This window comes from Lepidochelys kempii, chromosome 5 (assembly GCF_965140265.1).
Source record: "Lepidochelys kempii isolate rLepKem1 chromosome 5, rLepKem1.hap2, whole genome shotgun sequence".
Classification (NCBI taxonomy): Eukaryota; Metazoa; Chordata; order Testudines; family Cheloniidae; genus Lepidochelys; species Lepidochelys kempii.
Window position 1 is genome coordinate 103456859 of NC_133260.1, and position 22210 is coordinate 103479068.

At 41.8% G+C, this 22210-nt stretch overlaps 1 protein-coding gene across 1 annotated transcript; it reads left to right on the forward strand.

The window, feature by feature from the left end:
• The first annotated feature begins 6382 nt into the window (after nucleotides 1-6382).
• CDC37L1 (cell division cycle 37 like 1, HSP90 cochaperone) lies at nucleotides 6383-20980 on the forward strand. The gene is made up of 7 exons (XM_073345252.1): nucleotides 6383-6583; nucleotides 8170-8451; nucleotides 9161-9254; nucleotides 12543-12658; nucleotides 12982-13104; nucleotides 15137-15301; nucleotides 17413-20980. Exons 1-7 carry the CDS (start codon nucleotides 6491-6493, stop codon nucleotides 17512-17514), a joined length of 975 nt encoding a protein of 324 aa, XP_073201353.1. The 5' UTR covers nucleotides 6383-6490; the 3' UTR covers nucleotides 17515-20980.
• Nucleotides 20981-22210: the final 1230 nt, after the last annotated feature.

A 22210-nucleotide genomic window follows, 5' to 3' on the forward strand; every position in this document is an offset into this window, starting at 1 on the left:
CGATCGCTGCCCGTCGATCCAGTGGGTAATGTAGACAAGCCTTTAGTAAGCAATTGCTGTGTTTGCCACAAAGATGTTACATAACTGTGAAGGGGGAGGGGTGGAGGTGGGAATAGGATCCAAGAGACAATCATTCTATTAAGATCTGATCCAGCCCATGAAAAACATTGGAGAGTCCCTGGTCTAAAAACTTGCGATTTGTTTTATATAGTAGTGAGAACTAGTGCATAAAACTACTTAATGGGTAGGTGAAAACTTTTTAATGATCTGATTGCCACTCCACCAGCCTTTAGAGGAAAAAGTCACACGACGAGGCCGTGGAGGGGGAAAGGAAGATTTTTCAAGATTACCTTTGTCATGTTTCCTAGAGATTGCCCCATCCGGGGACTAGGTTTTGTCCCACTTTGGAATGAGCAGAAGGTTCACAGTCCATTGATCCCCAAGATTTGCACAAATCTCAAGGACCCAACGGAAGTAAGAGCCATCCATACAGAGATCCTGTGCCTCTTTCCTGGTTCCACAATTCCCTCCTATCTGGTTTGCTGGAAGCAAAGCTCCTTCTAAAGTGCACTGCCAAGATTCCTCCATCTTCAGCTACCCATGGAGCCTATCCCAAAAGTTGCACACCTCAGAGAGGCGCTGCAGAAAAGTTAATAGTAGCAGGCTGTCTTATGTTCTGAGTAGATTTTCTATTGGTTTTCAAGGGAAGATGATCCACATAAACTCCAAGACCTCACTATTCTACCCCAACCCTCAGCATTCATTCCCAATCTCACAGAGGGCCCTCTGCAGGGTCTTAAGATAGGAGAAAGGGTGCAGCAGAGATGACAGGGGGAGACCAATGTGCATGAGGTTCCTATGGGCGAGTCTTCCTCTTATTTATTAGAAGAGAAATACTGAACCTCTGTAAGTGCAATGAAAGCAGTGGCATAGCTACAACAGTGCAAGTGGTACAGTCTCACCAGGACCCAATCAGCGCAGAGGGTGCTTGGATCTAGACACATTTATGTATCCCCATTCATGTCACCACCAACCTGGCAGAAGTTGATCTGTGCTACAGCAGAAAGGGGCTGCAGGGGGAGAGGACGACATGCTGGCCCTCCAGGGCAGGGAGGCAGCTGCAATGGGGGAGCCCTCCAGCCAGAGAGACCCTGGGCCCCATGTGTGAGCAGCTAGAAAGGATGTGCAGAAAAGTTGTGGAGGGATCACAGAACCAGGGGATGCGCAGGTGGGGGTGGAGGTAGACAGGTGACATGGTGCCCCCTCTCCCCCAAAGATGGAACATAAGGTAAAAGCATTGGCTGGTTTGCATGGGCTAGGAGAGTGTGGGGGGAGGGACTGGGGAAGGAAAATCGAGGGGGCTATATCGCAGCAGGTGTTGGAGGGGTTGGAACATAACTGGATGGAGCTGGGGGTCTGAATCAAAGCTGCTGAGGGTGGGGAAAGGAGGCTGGAGTGAAACTTGGGGGTGTAGTTCAGAGATGGGGAAAATGGAAGGGTTTAGAGAGAAGCTGGAGGGGACGAGGGGATCAAGCTGGAGGAGAGCTTGTGGAGGCCTAAACTGGTGTGGTTGTGGATCAGGGAAGAAGGGGTGCAGGATGGAAGCCAAAAGGGCCTGGAGGGGTGATTGGACTGGAGCTGGAGGAGCTGAGGGCTGAACTGAAGAAGACTGCAGTGGGGTTTAAGGGAAGCTGGATCAGCACTTCAGGGAAGCTAGGCAGAAGCTGCAGTGGGCAGGGGCTGGACTGGGGCTCTGGAAGGGTGGATTTTGGAATTGGGAAGGGGGGCCCTATTTTATTCTTGCACCAGCATCCACCAAGGCCTTGCTATGCGCTGAATTAAAGTCTCCCAGAATATCATAAACTCAGTACAATGTCCTGGGGAGAAGGTACACTGAGTTCTTAGGGTCCATCAGAACAGAACCCAGGTACTGTAGGCAGAGCTTATAGCAATACCTATAGTTAAGGTTGCTCAGCACTTTCCATGATAAGACTCTGTTTTCAGTTCCATATAACTTTGCCAAATTGTAACTATTCAAACTGAAATTTCCCATGCCAGATGTTTGCATCAAGCTAAATTTTGTTCTTGTTGAACATTTCAGTAAAAACAGCTGATACGTTTCTCAGAATATGGTTAGGCGAAAATTACAGCAGTCAAGTGATTAAAAAAATTAATCATGATTAACCGTGTGATTAATCGCACTGTTAAACAATAAGAGAATACCATTTATTTAAATTTTTTTTGATGTTTTCTATATTTTCAAATATATTGATTTCAATTACAACACAGAATACAAAGTGTACAGTGCTCACTTTATATTTATTTTTGATTACAAGCATTTGTTGTAAAAAAACAGAAATAGTATTTTTCAGTTCACCTAATACACGTACTGTAGTGCAATTTCTTTATCATGAAAGTTGAACTTACAAATGTAGAATTATGTACAAAAAAAACTGCATTCAAAAATAAAACAATGTAAAATTTTAGAGCCTGCAAGTCCACTCACTCCTACTTCTTGTTAAGCCAATCGCTCAGACAAACAAGTTAGTTTACATTTGCAGGAGATAATACTGCCCAGTTCTTGTTTACAATGTCACCTGCCAGTGAGAACAGCCTTAGAGAAAATATATTTTTCCCATGTTAAAACCTTTTTCAACTGTTTCATTGAGAAGCCCTAGCATGTTTGGTACAGGGACTTGAAATTTGGCAAAGGGATTGCTCCTGTCTCAAGGATATACCTTTTACCACTCACATTAAAATCTGCCAAAATTCAGCCAAGTTACAAGCTTTCTCAGTTTACATATGCTCAGTACAGTCTTGGTAGAATTTTTCAGCTAAATTCTCTGAAGATATCATCTGTACTGAGCATGCTTCAGCCTAGGGCTAGGGCTACAGGATATTAGGAGAACTTTCCTGGCAATTGCTCTTTTTCTCAGCTGGAGGCTGCTGTGGAGCCAGACACAGGAACTGAGAGCAGGAAAACAGTCTCTTCTGCGCTCTCAAATCTCCCTCTACTGGTAACGCTTAGGATAAGGAGAACTCAGCCTGATTGAAATGCAGAAAGGGATGGAGAAGGAGAAGCAGAGACAATTTGTGCAGGGGAGAAATAGGGGCACAGTGGAAACAAGAGACAGATTGTGGGGACAGAGCCAAAGAAAAGTGAGTGTGATAGGGTCAGAGAGTGGAAGCAGACATAGGCTGCACAGTGGGGTAGCTGTGGAGGGGGCAGGGACAGTGGAGACTGAAAGCCTACCAGAGAGGATAGAGCTAGAGACAAGATTTCGGGAGATAAGGAAAAGGGGGCAGCAGAGATAAGATGCAGTGGGGACAGGGGCAGAAGCTGTGGGAGTGCACAGTGGGGAACAGATACAGACTATAGGGTCATATTTCAGAGTAGCAGCCGTGTTAGTCTGTATCCGCAAAAAGAACAGGAGTACTTGTGGCACCTTAGAGACTAACCAATTTATTTGAGCATAAGCTTTCGTGGGCTACCGCCTGGATGCATAGAATGGAACATATAGTTACATATACATAAGTTATGGAAGTTACCATACAAACTGTGAGAGGCTAATTAGTTAAGATGAGCTATTATCAGCAGGAGAAAAAAACTTTTGTAGTGATAATCAAGATGGCCTGTTTAGACAGTTGACAAGAAGGTGTGAGGATACTTAACTTAAGGAATTAATTGGTTAGTCTCTAAGGTGCCACAAGTACTCCTTTTCTTTTTAAGGAAATAGACTCCAAGGAGGAACTGCTGAGCTTGAATTAATATGCAAACTAGATACCATTAACTTGGGTTTGAATAGAGACTGGGTGTGACTGGGTCATTACACATATTGAATCTATTTCCTTAAGTTAAGTATCCTCACACCTTCTTGTCAACTGTCTAAACAGGCCATCTTGATTATCACTACAAAAGTTTTTTTCTCCTGCTGATAATAGCTCATCTTAACTAATTAGCCTCTCACAGTTTGTATGGTAACTTCCATAACTTATGTATATGTAACTATATGTTCCATTCTATGCATCCGGGCTGTAGCCCACAAAAGCTTATGCGCTAACAAATTTGTTAGTCTCTAAGGTGCCACAAGTACTCCTGTTCTTTTTGTAGGGTCATAGGAGCAGAAATAGGCAGTAGGGGTGGATAGAAGCAGAGAAGGAAAAAGAAACAGGCTGCAGAGGTACATGCGAGGGGTTTGGAGCAGGATACACAAAGAAAGTAGGGTGTATAATCACTAGAGAACCGTCCCATCCAGAACCTGAAATAGAACCCAGGATTCCTTAGTCTCAGTATTCCTCTCTTGTCTAGCAAATAGCTGTGAAATCCACGAGCAAAATGCGTGTTTCATCCCCCTCTAGTGACTGGTCTATAAAGGATAAAAGTCTGCTACTGTTATCAGAACTACTCTGTTAGTGACAGAAATCTGTGCTGTGGGTCTAATCAATGTTTACAATCTTGCTGACGATGAATGTAGGGGGTTAATATGGTTCCGCATAACAGACTTTCTGTTTTTCAGTTGTTTTTTAATAACATAGGCAACATACATGGAATCAGAGAACCACTGAGTTGTGTCTATACCACCCAAGACAGATGGCTATCCAGCCTCCTTCTGAAAACCTCCAGTGAAAGAGCTTCCACAACCTCCCTATGCACTGTGTTCCACTCTCCTACTGTTCTTACAGTTAGGAAGTTTTTTCTGAGATTTAATCTAAATCAGCTATGCTATAGTTTGAACCCATTGCCTCTTGTCCTGCCCTCTGTGGCAAAAGAGAGCAACTTTTCTCCATCTTTTCTGTGGCAGCCTTTCAAGTATTTGAGGACTGTTATCATGTCCCCTCTTAATCTCCTATTTTTGCAAACTAAACATAGCCAGTTCCCTCAGCCTGTGCTCACAAGGCTTGCATTCCATCCTTGTTATCATCTTTGTCGCTCACCTCTGGATCCTTTCCAGTTTCTCCACATCTATTCTATACATTCGTGACCAGAATTGGACACAGTACTCCAGCTGAAGTAAAGCAGCGCTTTCATGCGGGCTGCATATGGGCCGGTACTGGCTTCTTACCCGTACGCTGTACCGGCCCATATCGGCTCACTTTCACCCCTGGCTGAAGCCTAACCTAAACCAGCGCCGAGTAGAGCTGTACTATCACCTTCTGTGATATACAAATAAACTATGTTAAAATAAAATTAAGAGGGCAAAGTCAAGCCTTCAAAAGTTAAGAAATGATAGAATTCAGGCTGCCTGTGCAACTTTAGTTTGGACCCCTTTGTGTATGCATTAAGATGCAGTCTTTAATTGCAAGATCACATTATTTTTTTCCACAGAATCCCTCCCTCATTCAGTGCACAGGGTGGATAAGTAAGAGAGGGGAATGAGGTGTTGTCCAAAGTGCTGAGCACAAAGTGATTTTATCTCAAAAAATTACTGAAAAATGAGTCTAGAAAAACAAGAAACTGTAGACCAGAAATTAATGATTCTGGCCTACAATTCAGGGATGTGACTGCCACTATTTTAGAGCGACAAGGTGGGCAAGGTTATATCTGTTATTGAACCAACTTCTGTGGTGAAAGAGACAAGCTCTTCAGGTCTTCTGGGTATAAGCTTGAAAGCTTCTCTCTCTGACCAACAGAAGTTGGTCCAATAAAAGATATTACCTGACCCCCCCTTGTCTCTCCAATATCCTGGGACCAACATGACTCCAACAACTCCGCAAACATTATCTTAATTTTGACATTTCCTAACTTTCGACTTTGCAGCCCTAATTCTATTTTAATGCAGGATTCTTTTGGCACATCCATCTGTCAGATTAAAATGCTTAAATCGATATGTTGTGTTATGACAGAGGTGTTAATAAAAACAGAGTAATTAATTACGGCTTACGAAAACCTTGCAAACAGTTACCTGTTTGTATGCACTGGATACACTAGTGGAGATATCTGCAAAATGGCCCAGGTGTAATCTGTGGTCCGTGAAGCACATTCTAAGGCCGCCTGCGGGAGCTGTGGCGTACGCACACCCCTGCTGGCTGGGCAGACAGACTTGGGGGAAGGAGATCGGATTATTTATAACAAGCGGAGTCATATTTATCTGCCGGGAGGGGGTTGTTGGGCAATTTCCTCTCTTTTTTTTTTTTTTTTTTTTTTTTGGGTAACGGCTCCAGAGCCGCGACACACGCGTGGCTTCCTCCGCCTGGCCCCGCTTCGCTTTAGTCCCTTTCCGAACGAGGCTTTTATTCCCCCTTCAACACAAACCTGGCCCCGCCCCCGCGCTCCTCCAGCACGAGCCGGCCGGGCGCCGCTTCCCTCGCGTAGCTCTCGGGGGCGGCGGCGCGCGCCATGACATCACACAACCGCCCCGCCCTCCCCTCTGTTTCCGGAAGTGACGCTCGGCCGAGTTTCCGGCTGGAGCTGGTAACGGTCACGGGCCTGCGCGGGGGGAGGAGCCGGGCCGGAGGGGCCGAGCCGCTGCCGCGCGTCTCTGCGGCGGGGATGGCGCTGTGGCCGCCGCGCTCCCGGGGTCTCCGCGCGGGGGAGGGGCAGGACCCGGACTCGCCCTGCGCGCCCCGCCCGCCGGACCCGCAGGTACGTTGTCCCCCCCACTCCCGGGATCGGGCCCTGCGCTGGGCTCGCCGGCCCGGTCCTAGCAGCACGAAGCCAAACCGCTCCCCGGCTCGGCCTCGCCCGCCCTCGGGCCGCGGTGGCAAAGCCCCGTGGGCCTGCTGCGGGTCCGGCCCTGCCAGGGCAGCCGCTCCCTGCTGGGCGTGGAGCCGTGGACCCCGCTCGGCTCGTCCAGCCCCAGCTCCGCCCGCATGGGGTGAGTAGAGCCCGGGGGCGCCCCCTAGCTCCGCCCCGGAGCGCTTGGTAACCCGCCCCTCGTTAGACCCTGCCCGGCGACCCTCTCCGGCTGTTTGCCCCGTTTCCCCCTCGCCCCCGTTGGCGGCGAGTGTGAAGGGAAGCCGCGGATGGGAGCCGAGTGTGAAGTCTCTGCAGCGAAGTGATGCTGGCACCCATGGTTTGAGCTGACACGAGGCCCAGTGGTTCCTGCGGAGATAGGTGACTGTAGCGTGCGCCTACCCTCATTCCAGTCTGTGCCCCGCAGTCACTCAGCTAGCTAGCGCTGGGTTTGTCGGGGTCGCCAGGCCAGCACTTGACCATCACTCTGCCTTTTCCCATTCTCCCTCGCACTGCTGGGCGTGTCTGGCAAAATGAAGTATGTACAGTGGAGTTGTATGTAAACTTATTCAATCACCCTTCTGTAGAAAAAGTCAATGTATAGGTATATGGGGCTTCTTTCTGAGAGGTAAGTATATGGGTTTGGAACAACCAGGGACTGGAAATCCTAGAGAGGCAGCATAGTTAACTCCTTGGAATACTATATATTTCATTCCTTTCAAGACATTCTCTTCATCTGTGATTCTCAGGTAAGTTTGAGCTAGCAGCAACTTGTCCCCTTCCATTGAAAGGAGATCTACCATGATTGACAGCCCAAAGTAAGCATGAGAATCTGCAGATCACTATTTAGGAATTCATACACTTCCTTTTTTCTGGGTGGCTATATGAAGTGGGGTTTATAACTATTAAAAATCTCTCCTATGTTTATGTGAGAACTAAGTAAAACAGATTATTTTTCTACATATCTGTCCTTTGCACAAGGCGTTTTAAGCAAAGGATATTAATCTGTTTGGAATTTGATACTCATAAAGTCCAGTTATGGTCAGAGACTGTAAAGATGGCACTTTCTTATTACAGATATATATGTGTTTAGAGTTAATTCTGGTGTTTCAGCTATTGTTAGCACTGCAGAACCAGCACAGCTAAGAGAGAGCCAGCTGGATCCTATTTTTGCTGACGCTTCATCATAATTGTTTTCTACAGTTTGGTTGGAGAAGCTTTGTTACTGGTGATATATGATCCCTGAGTCTGCAAGTCTGGGAGTCATTAAAATGTATTTTATGTGTAAACTGAGCTAATTTAATGTGGAAATCATTGAAGTAAACATCTAATTGTATAATATCAATTTTAGTCACTGTTCAGAATTTAACCTCCCTTCTCACAACTTTGCCATCTCAGAATTCTGTTCTACAACTAACCTTACCTGTTTGCATGTGCTATCTAAATTCTCTTCACTTCTCCAAATAAAAAAATCTGATTTTTTTCCCCCCATACAGATATATGGTCATGGGATTGAATTGGCTTGCCAAAAACAAAAGGAGTTTGTGAAGAGCTCTGTGGAATGCAAATGGAATTTAGCAGAAGCCCAGCAGAAACTTGGTAGTTTAGCACTGCATAACTCTGAGTCTCTGGATCAGGAACATGCCAAAGCACAGACTGATGCTTTAGAATTGAGACAGAGAGAGGAAGAATGGAGACAGAAAGAAGAGGCACTAATACAGAGGGAAACACAAAATCTGTGGAACGCAGATTCTGTTAGCAAGGATGTATTTAATAAGGTACGAACCATATCAACATGCATAAAACCAGGTAAAAACGAGTGATAGAACTGTTAGGTAAATCAAGTTATTTATATGGCACTTGTCACTGTAATATTATGTCTTTTGTATCCAGAACAGTCCATATGACAAGATTAAGAGCTGAATGAGTATCCTTTCATTTATTTTATTAAAATCCACCAAAAAGTAGGTCCTGCACTGATATCGGAACATAAGAAATGTTTTTGTACTGCTAGCAGGGATCTCAAATTGCGTTGGTCCAAAACAGCAATTGTTTCCAAATGATAAAGTTAGGATCAAATCCTACCTTCTTCATAGTAATACTTTGATATTAAACTTACAAATACTAAGGACAAAAAAAGTTAGGCATTTCTCAAGTTTTAAAGACTCAGTGCCTTGTTACCTGCTGTGTTAGAAATACTTTGGTAGATGACAGTGCTATTCCATGCAATAATCCAGAACCAGACGTTAGAAGGAGTTTGTGTTTGTTTAAACCCTGATGTTAATTGTCAAAAAGCCCAATTTCCCAGACACCACCTCATGCATGTTAAATTAAGTATATGCATCAGTGTGTTTGCAGGTTTTGGGCCTACAACTAGAAGCGTTACTTTTTAAATGGAAATTCAATCAAATGGTGTTCCCATAATGATATAGTTTAAAATAGCATGGAAAAGGATTCTGTGATTATGCTGTCTCCCTCCCCCCACAGAGTTTTATTAATCAAAAGAAAAGAAAAGAAATAGAAGATGAAGACAAATCCAAATCATTCATGCAGAAACATGAACAAAAAATTAGACATTTTGGTAAGTACCTCTCTTTTTCCAGCTTTTTATAGTTAGGTTCTATTGTTTTATAAAATGGACACTTATAAATGAAGCATCTGGATAGCAGAGTCCAGCTTCAGGTTTCCGGTTGATCAGGGTTTGGGATTTTCTTTGATAGTCATAACAAAATAGTCCTTTCTAAGTAAGAGGCTACATGCTGCAGAAGTTTATCTAAACAGCACTATTGACTGTAGGATTCAATAAACACTTTTTTAGCGCTCAGCATAACTGAAGTCCTTGCGAAAGAGAGGGTTCTGTCTACTTTATCTGACACTTCATGAAAGGTGATATTAGAACAGTGGTATTGTAAATTCAGAAGTGTTTTTCTTTTACAGTGAAGCATTTTTTTTCCCTCAGTGCTTATCAAAAGTATATCCTTCCATGGAAATAGCAGCTAAGTAGCAACATTTCTGATATTTTAGTTCAGATATTAGAATCTCTTGTAGACTTCAGCTGTGTTTGCTGGTTTAACACGAAGCACCTACAGGTCCAAGGAAGTTTCAGGTTTGGGGGAAAAAACTGTTAAATACTGTTGAGAGCGCTAAGCTTAGTTGTAAACAAACAAAAGATGGAAGAAGCACCACTGCTTGGATGGAAGATGAAGATTTCTCTTCCACACTAAAGTTGCTTGGTTGCAGCTGGGGCATCAGGGGTTCTGTTATATTGCTCCTAACCTCTTTTAGAAACCTTTCTCTGACTAGCTCTACTGCCTACCTAGGCTGCTGCTTGCAGCTTTCACCAAGAAAGAACATAGTGGGCAATTCTTGTTTGCTGCTTGGGGAAAGAGATAAGCAGCATTAGAAATGATGGCCTTATTTGCAGAATCAGAAAGAAAGCGCTGCATCAGCTTAAATTTTGCAGAAATTGATTAGTACTTCTCACACCTCCTTACCGCCAGATGCTCTCCATGTACATGTGCTTCAGAACGAACACTATTTACTCTGCATTGAGTGGATTTTTCAAGCCCTGTGTGTAAAGATGTTAAGTATTTAATACACATCTTTGCTGTCTAAGCCACAAGAGGAATAGCTTTAATACATATGATGGATTTACTACTGAAAATAACTTTAGTCAAATAATCATCTATTAATAGTAACCTAGGTGTAGAATAGGTTATCCAAGTATATCAGACTATCCACTAGGTGTCACTTTAACTCTATAATTGAAATGTGATCAAAACCATTGCACTCAAATGTCCTGTGTCATGTAGTGTTCTGAAAATTTGATGAATATCTTGAATGTGTCCCATTGTTCTGAGTCACTGATTGGCTCCTGTATTGGTAGGGGCATAGCTGTATTGGGGTTGTTGATTACCTGATGGAAGTCATCCCATCCAACCAGGGATTGGGTTGAGTTGGCACTTGATATGCCATACTGCCTTTTGTCTGTGGTGGTATCATTTTTAAAAAACAAAAATGGTTTCTAGTCCTCTTAGCTTAAAAAAAAAACTTGTAAATGTGAAGTGATGCATGAGGCTGTCTCAGTATATGCTGACAGAAGTGATTGACCTGCCTCCATGAAATAACTTTATTGTCCAAGGATAACCACACAAGAAACAATGCTAACTGTTCCCCCATTAATCATTTTAGCAGAAATATCTACTTACTAGCTTTCTGGGTGGAATGCAAAGTACCAAATCTGTGTTTAGACTGACGTCTGATAGGACTCAAATACTTAATTGTTTTGTAGTGTCATAATTTCTTAATATGATGAGGTGTGTGTGTATATGTGTGTGTGTGTATATATATATAAAAATAAATAAAAATATATAATTTTTTTTTACCTGTGGACTTAAGAATTCTCTAAACATTTTTTTTAGTATTCTGACTTCTCTTGTGGTTTTGGTTTTAAAGGTTTTTAATATAGCTTTTCCACTTTGTTTAGGACAGTCGCAAGCAATACAACTTGATGATTTCTCCTCCTGGTTCATACCATTTTACACTTTGGTCTGTTTGTATTTGGTCTCTGCATTTTAACATCCTACCTATAAATCAGAGGTAGATTAATTACTTTGTCTAATAGTACTTTTTTCTACTTCTGAATTCAAATCTGGATTAGTGTCTTATAGTTGTGAAATTACCTACTGTATGGTGTTATAGAATTGATCCCCTACCGTGTTGCTCAGTCACCTTGGACAGCAAGTCACAAAACATAATATTCCTTTATTGATGCTCTTGTTTTCTAAAGAAAAGTTCTAAATAAATGAGAAATTCTAAATGTTAAACTCACTTTTATTTATGTGTAGGAGACATCTAACATGCAAATAGAGAGAACTGGAAAATATTTCTGGATATATCAGGAATTCTTAAACTTTTTTTTATAGTATGAAATTTTTAATAGCCAGCACCATGTGGTTAGCCAGCTAGCTCTCTGCAGCCCACCAAGAAATGTTCCACAGGTGTCCAAGGGCTAAGGGCTGTAGTTTGACAACTGATGCACTAGATAACATGGGAATAGCCTGGTTTTCTAGTGTTGCAGAAGTTCAGTTAATGAGCCTCTTCTTGTCTCATACATCTTTAGATCATGTTGAGCTTAGTTGAACTATGTGCATTATATAGGAAAATTGTAGAGGAAATTTATTTTGTTTCTGTCTCCTGTCTAATTCTTCTGCTATATTGGTAGTTCAGAAGCTGAAGTACTCTAGCCACTGAAGAGATACAGAAGAGGCAGTGCAAGCTTCTCTAGCCATCTAGCCTCAATCCTGTTATAGAGACTACATTTACAAGTGAAAGTGTCAGTCAGTCTGTAATGGACTCTTAATCATGGCCTTTCTGCTGAAACTAGCAAAAAAAGGTGCCAATCGTTATTTTGGTCACATGTCAATAAGACTTAATCTTGTGTGTCACTTTTCTGATGACAGGTTGATCATTCATTGAGTGGTAATGAGTTTTAGTCATTATGCTATGTCTACCCTGGCACTTCTGGCTGTAAAACTTTTGTTGGTTGGGGTGTAACCCCCCCCATCCCAAAAAAAAGTTTCACCAACAAAAGCACCTGTGGGGACAGTGCTATGCCACCAACATAGTTACCGCTGCTTGTTAGGGATGGTTTAATTATGTTGGTGGGAGAGTGGCTACAAGGGAGATGTTACAGCAATGCAGCTACAGTGGTAGAGCTGTGCCGCTGTAAGGTCTCCAGTGTAAACGTAGCCTAAAACTCTACATCCTATGGGGTCCAGTAGTAATTACCTGGTCTCCATTGCCATTCAAATACCATAAGCAATGTATTTTTATGATAACACTTGGTTTTCTAATTCCTTTTCACCAGGCATGCTAAGCAGATGGGATGATAGCCAGAGATTTTTGTCTGACCATCCATACCTTGTATGTGAAGAAACAGCTAAATATCTCATCTTGTGGTGTTTTCACCTAGAAGCTGAACAGGTATTAGGCAAATCTTAAATTGCTCTGAATCTGGGAGAAGGTATAGATTTTTCCCACTTAATGCTTAATATCCACATAGATCACATTAAATGATTCATCTATTTTCCCCCGCTCATGTTTCCAGTTACTTACTGGAGGGAACCTCCATAATACCTTGCATTATGTCTGTTCTTCTGTCTCTCTTCTCTCTCCCCCGCATCCCCACTTTGTTTGATCTTGTAAGATATGAGAACTGGTCATCATGAAAGTAAAACACATTTGAAATATTAAGTTACATGCTTACGGTCTCTGTAAAAATGTAACTTTGTAACTTTTGTTTCCAGAAAAGAGCTCTGATGGAACAAGTAGCACACCAAGCAGTTGTTATGCAGTTTATTATAGAAATGGCCAAAAGTTGTAATGTGGATCCCAGAGGCTGTTTTCGTCTATTTTTCCAAAGAGCAAAAGTAAGTTGTTACTTCATTTTAATGCTAGAGAAGCTCTTGCAGCATCTGAGAGGGATCAGTGTTCAAGAGCAGCTGAAATTTCTTCCTGACAGCTGCAAGCTAAATATGTGCTAAGGGAATGGGCCCCAGGCTCTAGGGGAAAGGTTGAGTTGTTGGCAGCCCTTTGTGCAATAAATGGTCGGTGTAACCATGAGATTGGAAGCTCTGTGGATTTTGTTGTGCTGCTAGGCGTGTACAAAAGGAGAACAGAACATAAAATCAATGTGTACTTCATATATAATCATACAATAAATGTACATTCTTTCATGCACAGAGTAATATAGAATGGTGGAAACTGTCTCCCATTTGCTCTAGAACCTTACTCTCTGAAAGAGTAGGGTTCCTGCAGAATCAATATTTTGTGCTCTAAAAACTAACTATAGATGAAGATATAGACACTGGACAGGAGTTGTCTCCATTGCACTGCTTAAACAGGGAGGTAGGTTCAGGACTAGATTAGCTTTTCAAGCAGCTGGGTTCATGGTGTGCCATAGAGACTGCATGCTCCTTCTTTAGGAAAGGGAGCATTTTTATGCCTCTGTAATGACTCAGTATAGCCATCCAGGAGCAACAGTGTCAGGCTCCAGAGAGCTATGACTAGAAGGCATGTTAAAATCTTGAGATGGGGTCAAAGAGAGGGCATTCCACAGGACCTATCCATTGCAGTCCCCATTTGCCCCTATCACCACCCTCCCAAATAAAAAATGCTGTTGCAGAAGAATTACATGAGCAGTGTGGTCAGCAGCTTTCTTCGGAAACTCTGGTGCTAGTTGAATAAACTAGCATCAGGTCTGGCAACTACTCCATCACAGTATCTCAAAATTAATTTGTAATACATTTAATTAAAACTTAGTACAGAACTGCTTAATCATAGTTACAGGTATTTTTGCTGAACAGTGTGTGCAGTTCATTTAATATCTATGAAGCACTTTGGAGCTGTGAAGTATTCTGAAATACTAATGAAAGATAGAGTTCTTGAAATATGAAGTGATGTTGGGGAACACATCCTAATATTGTAAGAATTCAAGAACTCCATCTTTCATCCTAAATTTGAAATCAGTGAAGTTTAACTGCAAAATCCACTTTTGTCTGAGTAAGTTTTTTAAATTGTACATGCTAGCGAAAAAGCCCATCTAAGCTGATGTTGTCAAGATTTAGTTCTAAACAGGAGTTAGAGCTGCTAAGCAGGCAAACTGATTTCTAAGTCACAACTAATAAAAAAAAAAAAAAAAAAAAAGTATATTTAAGGACTTGGTGTCCCTGTTAGCTTGTTATCAAGGACTCCATTGTTTACTATGACTTGTGTCAGTGTTTGTCACAGCCTTCCACTTAACAGTATTTTTGTATCACTGCGGTGCACCTCTCTATACCCACTTCTGCAGGTTGTACTAATCCTGGCTGGATTGCTGCAAATCAAAGGATGTCTTTAAAATGCTCATGGGGCTGAATTTGTGCACTGCTATGAAAATTTCAAGTACTTAGTCTGACTGTTCATCCTGGCAGATTCACTTGGGAGGGAGAAGAACGAGGAGTTCTTGTGGCACGGCTACCACTCTGAAACTTGGGAGGCAGAGTGCCTTGCCCGTTAATGGGGGCCCCTACTTTAAATAGTGTTGACTTGCGTCTGAAAAGTCCAGTACTGAGTATCCCCTCTCCTTTCAGCTTCTAGGATGGGATGAGGAATGAGTTAAAATTAGGATCTATTCACCACTCCTCAGATGCAAGAAAATAGCCTTTTATCATTATCCCGGCCAAAAATATTTAAACCACACTTCAAAAAAAATCAAGAAACCTAGCTGATTTTTCACAAAGCTGCTATTGGTTTCTCCAAGACTTTCATCTAAAGTTTAGGGTGGTGGTGGTTTCCCTTTTCTGTGCTTCATTGTGTAGCTCTTTTTTTTTCCCCAGTAATGTAAAACTTTGGCTACATAAGTATATACTTCTAGTTTTGAGTTTAGGGGAATACTTAATTGGCAACCTTTTCTTTGTACAGGCAGAAGAAGAAGGTTATTTTGAGGCTTTTAAAAATGAACTCGAAGCATTCAAATCAAGAGTGAAAATCTCTTCACAATCACAGAGTTTTCAGGCTATGTCGGTTCAGAATCCTGTTGCCCATACTGGTCTCAGTTCCTTAGGCATGTTGGAGTTTTTGCCACAGGTAGGTTTTTAATAAATCCATTTCCAGAAATCATAATTGTTTTTGGGCCAGAGTCTGCCATCTTTACTCATGTAAGGGTAAAGATGGGGGGAGGGATAGCTCAGTGGTTTGAGCATTGGCCTGCTAAACCCAGGGTTGTGAGTTCAATCCTTGAGGGGGCCATTTAGGGATTTGGGGCAAAAATTGGGGATTGGTCCTGCTTTGAGCAGGGGGTTGGACTAGATGACCTCCTGAGGTCCCTTCCAATCCTGATATTCTATGTGAAGTAGTACCTTTGATTTCAAATAGGACTACTTATGGAGTAAGGTACTAGCTGGGAGTAAAGTTAAATATTCTGTATATAAACTATTTGCTCTGCATATAGATACTCAAAAAGCTATCTCTTTGTCTCCTAGACCCCAAATAGCATCCAAGCACAAATCCAAATGCATTTTACAACCTGATAATTCAGCCCTAATGCATTAAATATTCATACTTAACCTACTCACAAGTAATTTTATCTGGTTCAAGTATGCTGGAGCAAACACTATTATAAAAGTGGTTCTATAATTAAATTTTGTATTTTATATTATAGGAGGTGAAAATGAGTTTCCAAGTAAAAATGAGCATAATGTTCTCATTAATGGACACCTACAAGTAATCAAACCTAAGAAAAATGTAGCCTGTGATAAGAGAATGGGAACTACAAAATAACTTTCATAAAACACTGAGGGTTCTGTGTAGCTGGTTTTGGATTACAAAGCATGATTTAAATGTTAGGTTTCTTTTACGTCTGAGACCACCATTACTAAGGGTTTTTCCCCACTTGGATAGTTGAATGGGGTCAAAATTAAGACATTTGTTTTGAAATCCTTTTAATCAAGATATTTATATACTCAGGTTCACTTGCATCTGAGGTAACTTAGAATAGGATTACAGTAGCTCCTCGCTTAATGTTATAGTTATGTTCCTGAAAAATGCTACTTTAAGCGAATCCAATTTCCCTGTAAGAATTAATGTAAATAAGGGGGGTTAGGTTCCAGGGAATTATTTTTCGCCAGACAAAAGACTTATATGCACGCGCGCACACACACTATGTTTTAAACAAACAGTTTAATATTGTACACAGCAATGATGATTGTGAAGCTTGGTTGAGATGGTGAAGTCAGAGGGTGGGAGATTTCCCAGGGAATGCCTTATTGCTAAATGAATTGGCACTTAGCTGAGCCCGCAATGGTTAACACGTTGTTAATGTAGCCTCACTCTACAAGGCAGCAAGAATGGAGGGAAGGGAGACAGCATGACAGACAGACAGACACACTGTGTGTGTGTGAGAGAGAGAGAGATGCGCATTGCCCTTCAAGTATGGTGACCCTACTTTAAGTACACTGCCTTTTTAAGTAGATCAGCAAGTTGAGGCAGCAGCAGCTGCTGCCAGCAAGTTCCCTCTGTTGTCCTGAGCCCTGTCATGTCCCCTACTGCTCTGTAGAGATGGGGGGCAGGGGAGGGGGACACCCTGACATTAGCCTCCCCCACACAGCAAGCAGGAGGATCCTGGGAGCAGCTCCAAAGCAGAGGGCAGGAGCAGCACATGGCAGTGGGGGGTGGGACAGCTGAACTGCCCGGCAGTTGATAGCCTGCTGGGTGCTGCTGCACAGGGAACTTAGGGGAGCTGATGGGGGGGCTGCCGGTCCACCTTGGTTGCAAGCCCCCACTAGCTAGCTCCAATGGCTGCTCTTTCTGCAAGCAGTTGACAGAGCAGGTGGCTGCCAAACAACGTTATAAGGGAGCATTACTCAACTTTAAACAAGCATGCTCCCTAATTGATCAGCAACATAACGTTAACTGGGATGACTTTAAGTGTATATTTATTTCTAATTAGGCTCTCTTTCCATATAAGATGAATAAAAGCTTAGTACAGTCATAAGATTTCCTAAATGTCAAGGGAATACATTTTTAATAAGCTACATTACCATTAGTCACAGGCAAATCCTTATGCATCACATTCAAACTTGCGTCTTGAGTGTGAGATGCAGACAATTAAAGGGAGCTAGGCAACAGACCACAGATACAATATTAGAATCTCAGTATTTACTTATGTAGAATTAATGTTGTTTTCTCCTCTGTTGCAGACTGCAGACTCTCTTCAAAGCTGCGTAAACACAGGTCTCTTTAATTTAAACTCATTGGTACACCTAGATGATGAGGAACCCAAAATGATGGACACAATATAGTACTGTTAAGACCGAGGCCAAGTACTTTTGTTACAAAGAAAAGAACGTGGCTATTTTCTTGACACTTACTTTTCTGGGTGCTGCACTTTATTTTTTGCATTTGTTTTTTTGGAAGGAGGGTAATCCAGAAACACATTTGTCATTTTATTTGAAAATCTGCTGCTAGATTTTTGGTTCCCTTTTAGGAGAGGGGTTCTCATATGTTACCGAATGTGAAACTGGATGTTTTTTCTGCTACTTAAACTTGCCTTTATTCTTAATTTTAGGAATCAAAGTATGACAAACAAATCTGCACAAATACAATGTTTACGAGAAGTGGTTGATTCTAGTTGGAATCTGCTATAGTCTTTTATTATAGACATGGACATGTCTTGCTCTATGAATACTAAAGATCACAATTGTACTCATGCTATACTGCTGACATAGTAAGCACTCAAATCCAGTTTTATCATATTAATAGCAATAAATCAAAAGCTGATATCAACTTGGAGGCTCAAATTAAAGCAGTGGTTTTTTACCTCTACTACAGGGATTAAAATTTTACTTTATGCTTTCAGACAAAGTACTTATTTCTGATTGTCAAGTTATGTACATTTTAGAGACAAAGTATATAATTGCTTAGAAGTGAGTTTTGAGCCGCATTTCTAGCAGCACAATCACTGAGAAGCTGATTCTTCTGTCTAATATTTAGTGTTAATTTAAAATATTACTGCTGCATAACAAAGATCCAGTGTGAATAAATATTTTGGTTGAGAGAGATTGAGGGTGGGGAAAACAACTTCAGGATAAGATTGTACTGCAGCCAGGATCTCTCCTTCCTACCAGTAATGAAGAAAGCCTGAGTGCCAAACACTGACTGAACAGTATTGATTTATAATTCAGATTTGTTGTGGTATTTCAAGCTTTCCTCAGTTTAAAAGGAAAGAAGAGTTCTGTTTCAGTATCAGCTGAATGATGCCAAGTGGTTAACTGTTGAGAGTAACAATATGTAGGGCAGTATCTTAAGAGCCCTCTGCTTTAGACCTCTGCAAAAGTCAAACTTTTTAATATTTCCAGAATTTTGCCGTAACAGTCTTTGCACTCCAGAACTGCTATTAAGCTTTCCTAATTATTTTCATGATTTTTTTCACCTGTGTATACAGCTGCTGTGTATCTGGGCTATTTCAGTGTAGGACTGACCCTCCCTAATACCACAGTAGAAATACCTAGATATTTTCTCCTTTTACAGCGAAGCAGCAATGTATTAGTTTATATATACTTCTTGAGTCACATTCTCTACTGCTTACTAACCCCTCTGCATTGCTTAAGTGGCATAAAGGGGCTGGAAAGCAGCCAGTTTTCCTCAGCCTAGAGAAGACCCAGGCTGGTGCAGAACTAGCATTGCTGGCCAGCTCCCTATGCAGTCCCTCTGTAGCCACAAGCAAAGGGAGCAAGTTTGAAGAACTATTTTGTGAGTTGGCTTTTCTGTGCCAGTGGATGGCCACAGATAGTAGTTGTACCTTGGAGTGGCCCCTTGCCTGTCCTAAGACGTGCAGGCGCCAATGTTGGCACAGAACTAGTGCCAGAAACGGAACTGCAACCACTTCTTCTCTGGTCCCCTTCTTTGCCTCACTGTGGCCAGCACAATCTGGGCCTTTGTCTTCAGGTTATGTGAGGAGTAGGCCAGTCACATGCTTGGTTATAGAGAACCATAAGAGCATTTCTTCTTTTCAGTACTACGGAAGCCTTATGGATGGGAATTTAGGGGTGAGAACAGTCAAGCTTCAAAACATTTTCTGGAACTTCATTGGCATGTCTGTCAGCCACTAGCATGAGGGGGCTGACCCGCCTTTCTGATATGGAACACATTTAGTGGCATTTATTCTAATTTTAGGCCTCCAGTACACCGGCTTAAACACTTGTGATCTCTCTAGCAATCCCTTATTGAGAGAAGATAACAGCTCTCAGTAGGCTCTAGCCAAAAGCTGCAGAGACTATAAGAGTATATTCTCCAATACTGTAAAACCTGTTGCAGCTGAGTAGTGTGAGTGGAATACAGTGAGGAAAAGATCACAAAAGGGCATGTCATTTCTCTTACTAACTTCCCCCTCAAAATGACCAGACAGCATGAGAAATGACCTAGCTATGCAGTAGTTCATCTCCTAAACACAGTTAATCCCTGTATCCTACAGTGACCGTGCAGCCTCCCTTGTAGAAAGAACTGAACTTCCATCTGTAGGTGCTTAAGCCCTGATGTTGCTGGCATGTGAAGGACAGAACACACTTCTGCTAGGGGTAAGAAGCCTCAGGGCCATCTTGGAGAAAGAGCAGCCAATATCCTGTTCTTGGGGAAAGTGAAGAAATGTGTATTTAGACTAGTGCAAAGGGGGGAAGAGCTGTTGCTTTTTGTCTGGAAATGGTCCAGAAACCCCAGTAATGCTGGTGTTAAATGGAAGTATAGAACAAATCAAGGTTTTGTATGGGAATGCTAAGGCAACTGTCCAAAGGAATCTTGTCTCCACGGAACATGTGTATGTCTAGAGGGGTCTCTATGGACATACAGCCTGCTGGCTGCAAAATTTGTCACTTTTTTTTTTTTAAGGAAAGGACCCAAACTGAATAGTACCTACCTCAATAGCCTTACGCTTACAACAAATGAAAAGCTTTCCAAGTTCTTCAGATGCTTTTCTTAGGCCGTGTCAGTACAGGTGGTGTTAATACTTTGGAGTAAAAACCCTACAGTAAAGTATTTAAACTGGCACTACTGCTAGATGACCTGTTCATTGGATCACCACCAGCGAGGAGTGACGCTCTGAGCAGCATGGTCTGCTGCCAGTTACACCAGTTCCATAAAGTTGAACTATCTGGATGTGATTATTACATTGACTTCTGTACCTAGATCTTGCTGACCAGTTTCTGAAGAAGTGGGATTGAGGGAAATGAAATCAGCAGAGTCTGTAAGGCTGAAAAAATGGATAGGAGAGTTTCTTGTAAAGACTAGCAGTAGCTACAAAAATCTGGACTGCTTGGTATTTGAAAGAGCCAAGCTTACAGAGGGCTGTTGACCTCAGCCATCAAAGTCCAGTGTGGAATGGGAATGAGGCTGGTTCTCTACCACCAAAACATGCAGCGTACTCATCTCTGTTAATCTTATGGGAGAAACTATTACCCTACTGTTTTAATCTCTGCTCTATAACCTCATTAACTGAGGATTAAAGTTACACTCTACCATACCAAATGTAACCAGAGTGTAACCAGTTGGACTCTTCCAGGTGCAACTAGGTAGTCAGAATTTTGTTAATATTGTAACTTGGTGGAGTGAAATAGCAAAAAAGGTCAGTTTTGTAATAAAGGCTTCAAGATAGCTTGACAAAACATAGCTAACATGTTTAATCAAAGAAGCTTGAAGGTATACTCTTGTGGCAAGATTCTCCCCCACTGCTTTGGAAATGAGATTTAATTTTCTGTAATAAAACATTTTATTGTAGTGCTGTGTGTGACTGAAATTTAAGATGACCAGAGCCCCTAATTGACTATTGTATAGTGTCAATGTTCAGGATTCATGAAAATAAGATATCTAATCCCATTTTCTTTAGTATGCTTTCTAGTGCTTTGTCTAATCAAGTATCCCAAATAAGCATAGCTTCTTATGTTAAGTAAGAGGCCAGGCAAAAGCCTCATTGATCTCATGAGCAAATTTTTCTGACATTTTGTTCTAAACTTGACTCTTCTGAATTACATTCCATTACTCTTAGGAGTACAAACCCAAATTATTAGTCTTCCTTCAGGCAATTAGATCTACATGCTGCTTCTGCTGGAGTAGTTATCTAGTCCAACTAAATGTGTAATATCTGGCCTTATTTTCTTCCATTGTAATTCAGTAGCTCTCCTGAACTCACTTTATCACTCTGCTAATAGGGGGAACCAATCCTTACAGAGAATGATCTTGTGGGCTAGGAATGTAGCCAAAGATACCTTGGCCTTTTTCTTGACCTCACATTGCAAATTCATCGCTTTGAATATTAAGTCTGGTATGCTCTGCACTAGTGTGCCTAAATCTCTTACAGCTGTCAAAGTTTTTCCCCTTTCATTGAATGGGTTTTGGATTAAGTTTTCTAGATGAGTTTTATGCACTGTTCAAAGTGACTGGTCACCATCTTCCTAAGCCATTTTATGAAAGCAGACCAGGTGAGGTACAACATTCATGATTATAAGCAAAGTTTTAATTTTCCATTGCCTGTTAAATTAATTCCATGAGGGCAGAATGGTGCATTGGGTTACTGTTGTTGGTAACACCACTGATACTTATCTGCAGATTTTATCAGAGTGTGATTTACCCTCTGACAATGATCCAGTTTGGGGCTATCAAGACAACCTCCTGCTACAAACAAGTATAGGAGTTTGAACTGTAACCAGCTCTCAATTAGAGTTACTACTGTTTTCCTTACTCAGCCTGCAGCTACACCACTTTCACTACATGACTTTGGTATCCACAGTATCTAGCTAACGGCATCTTTTCTACAGTGTAAATATGCATTGTTCTACATTTGCTGAAAGGTGCTTGGTAAGCATGAGCAGTTGACACGGTAATGTGAATTTTGAACACTTCTGCTCGTGAGTTTTTATAAGCCATCTTGCCTAATGTATCATGTTGAGGAAAAAAAAATGCTGGTGCCTTTACTCAAATTCATTTTCTAAAAATCCAGATCAGCATTTC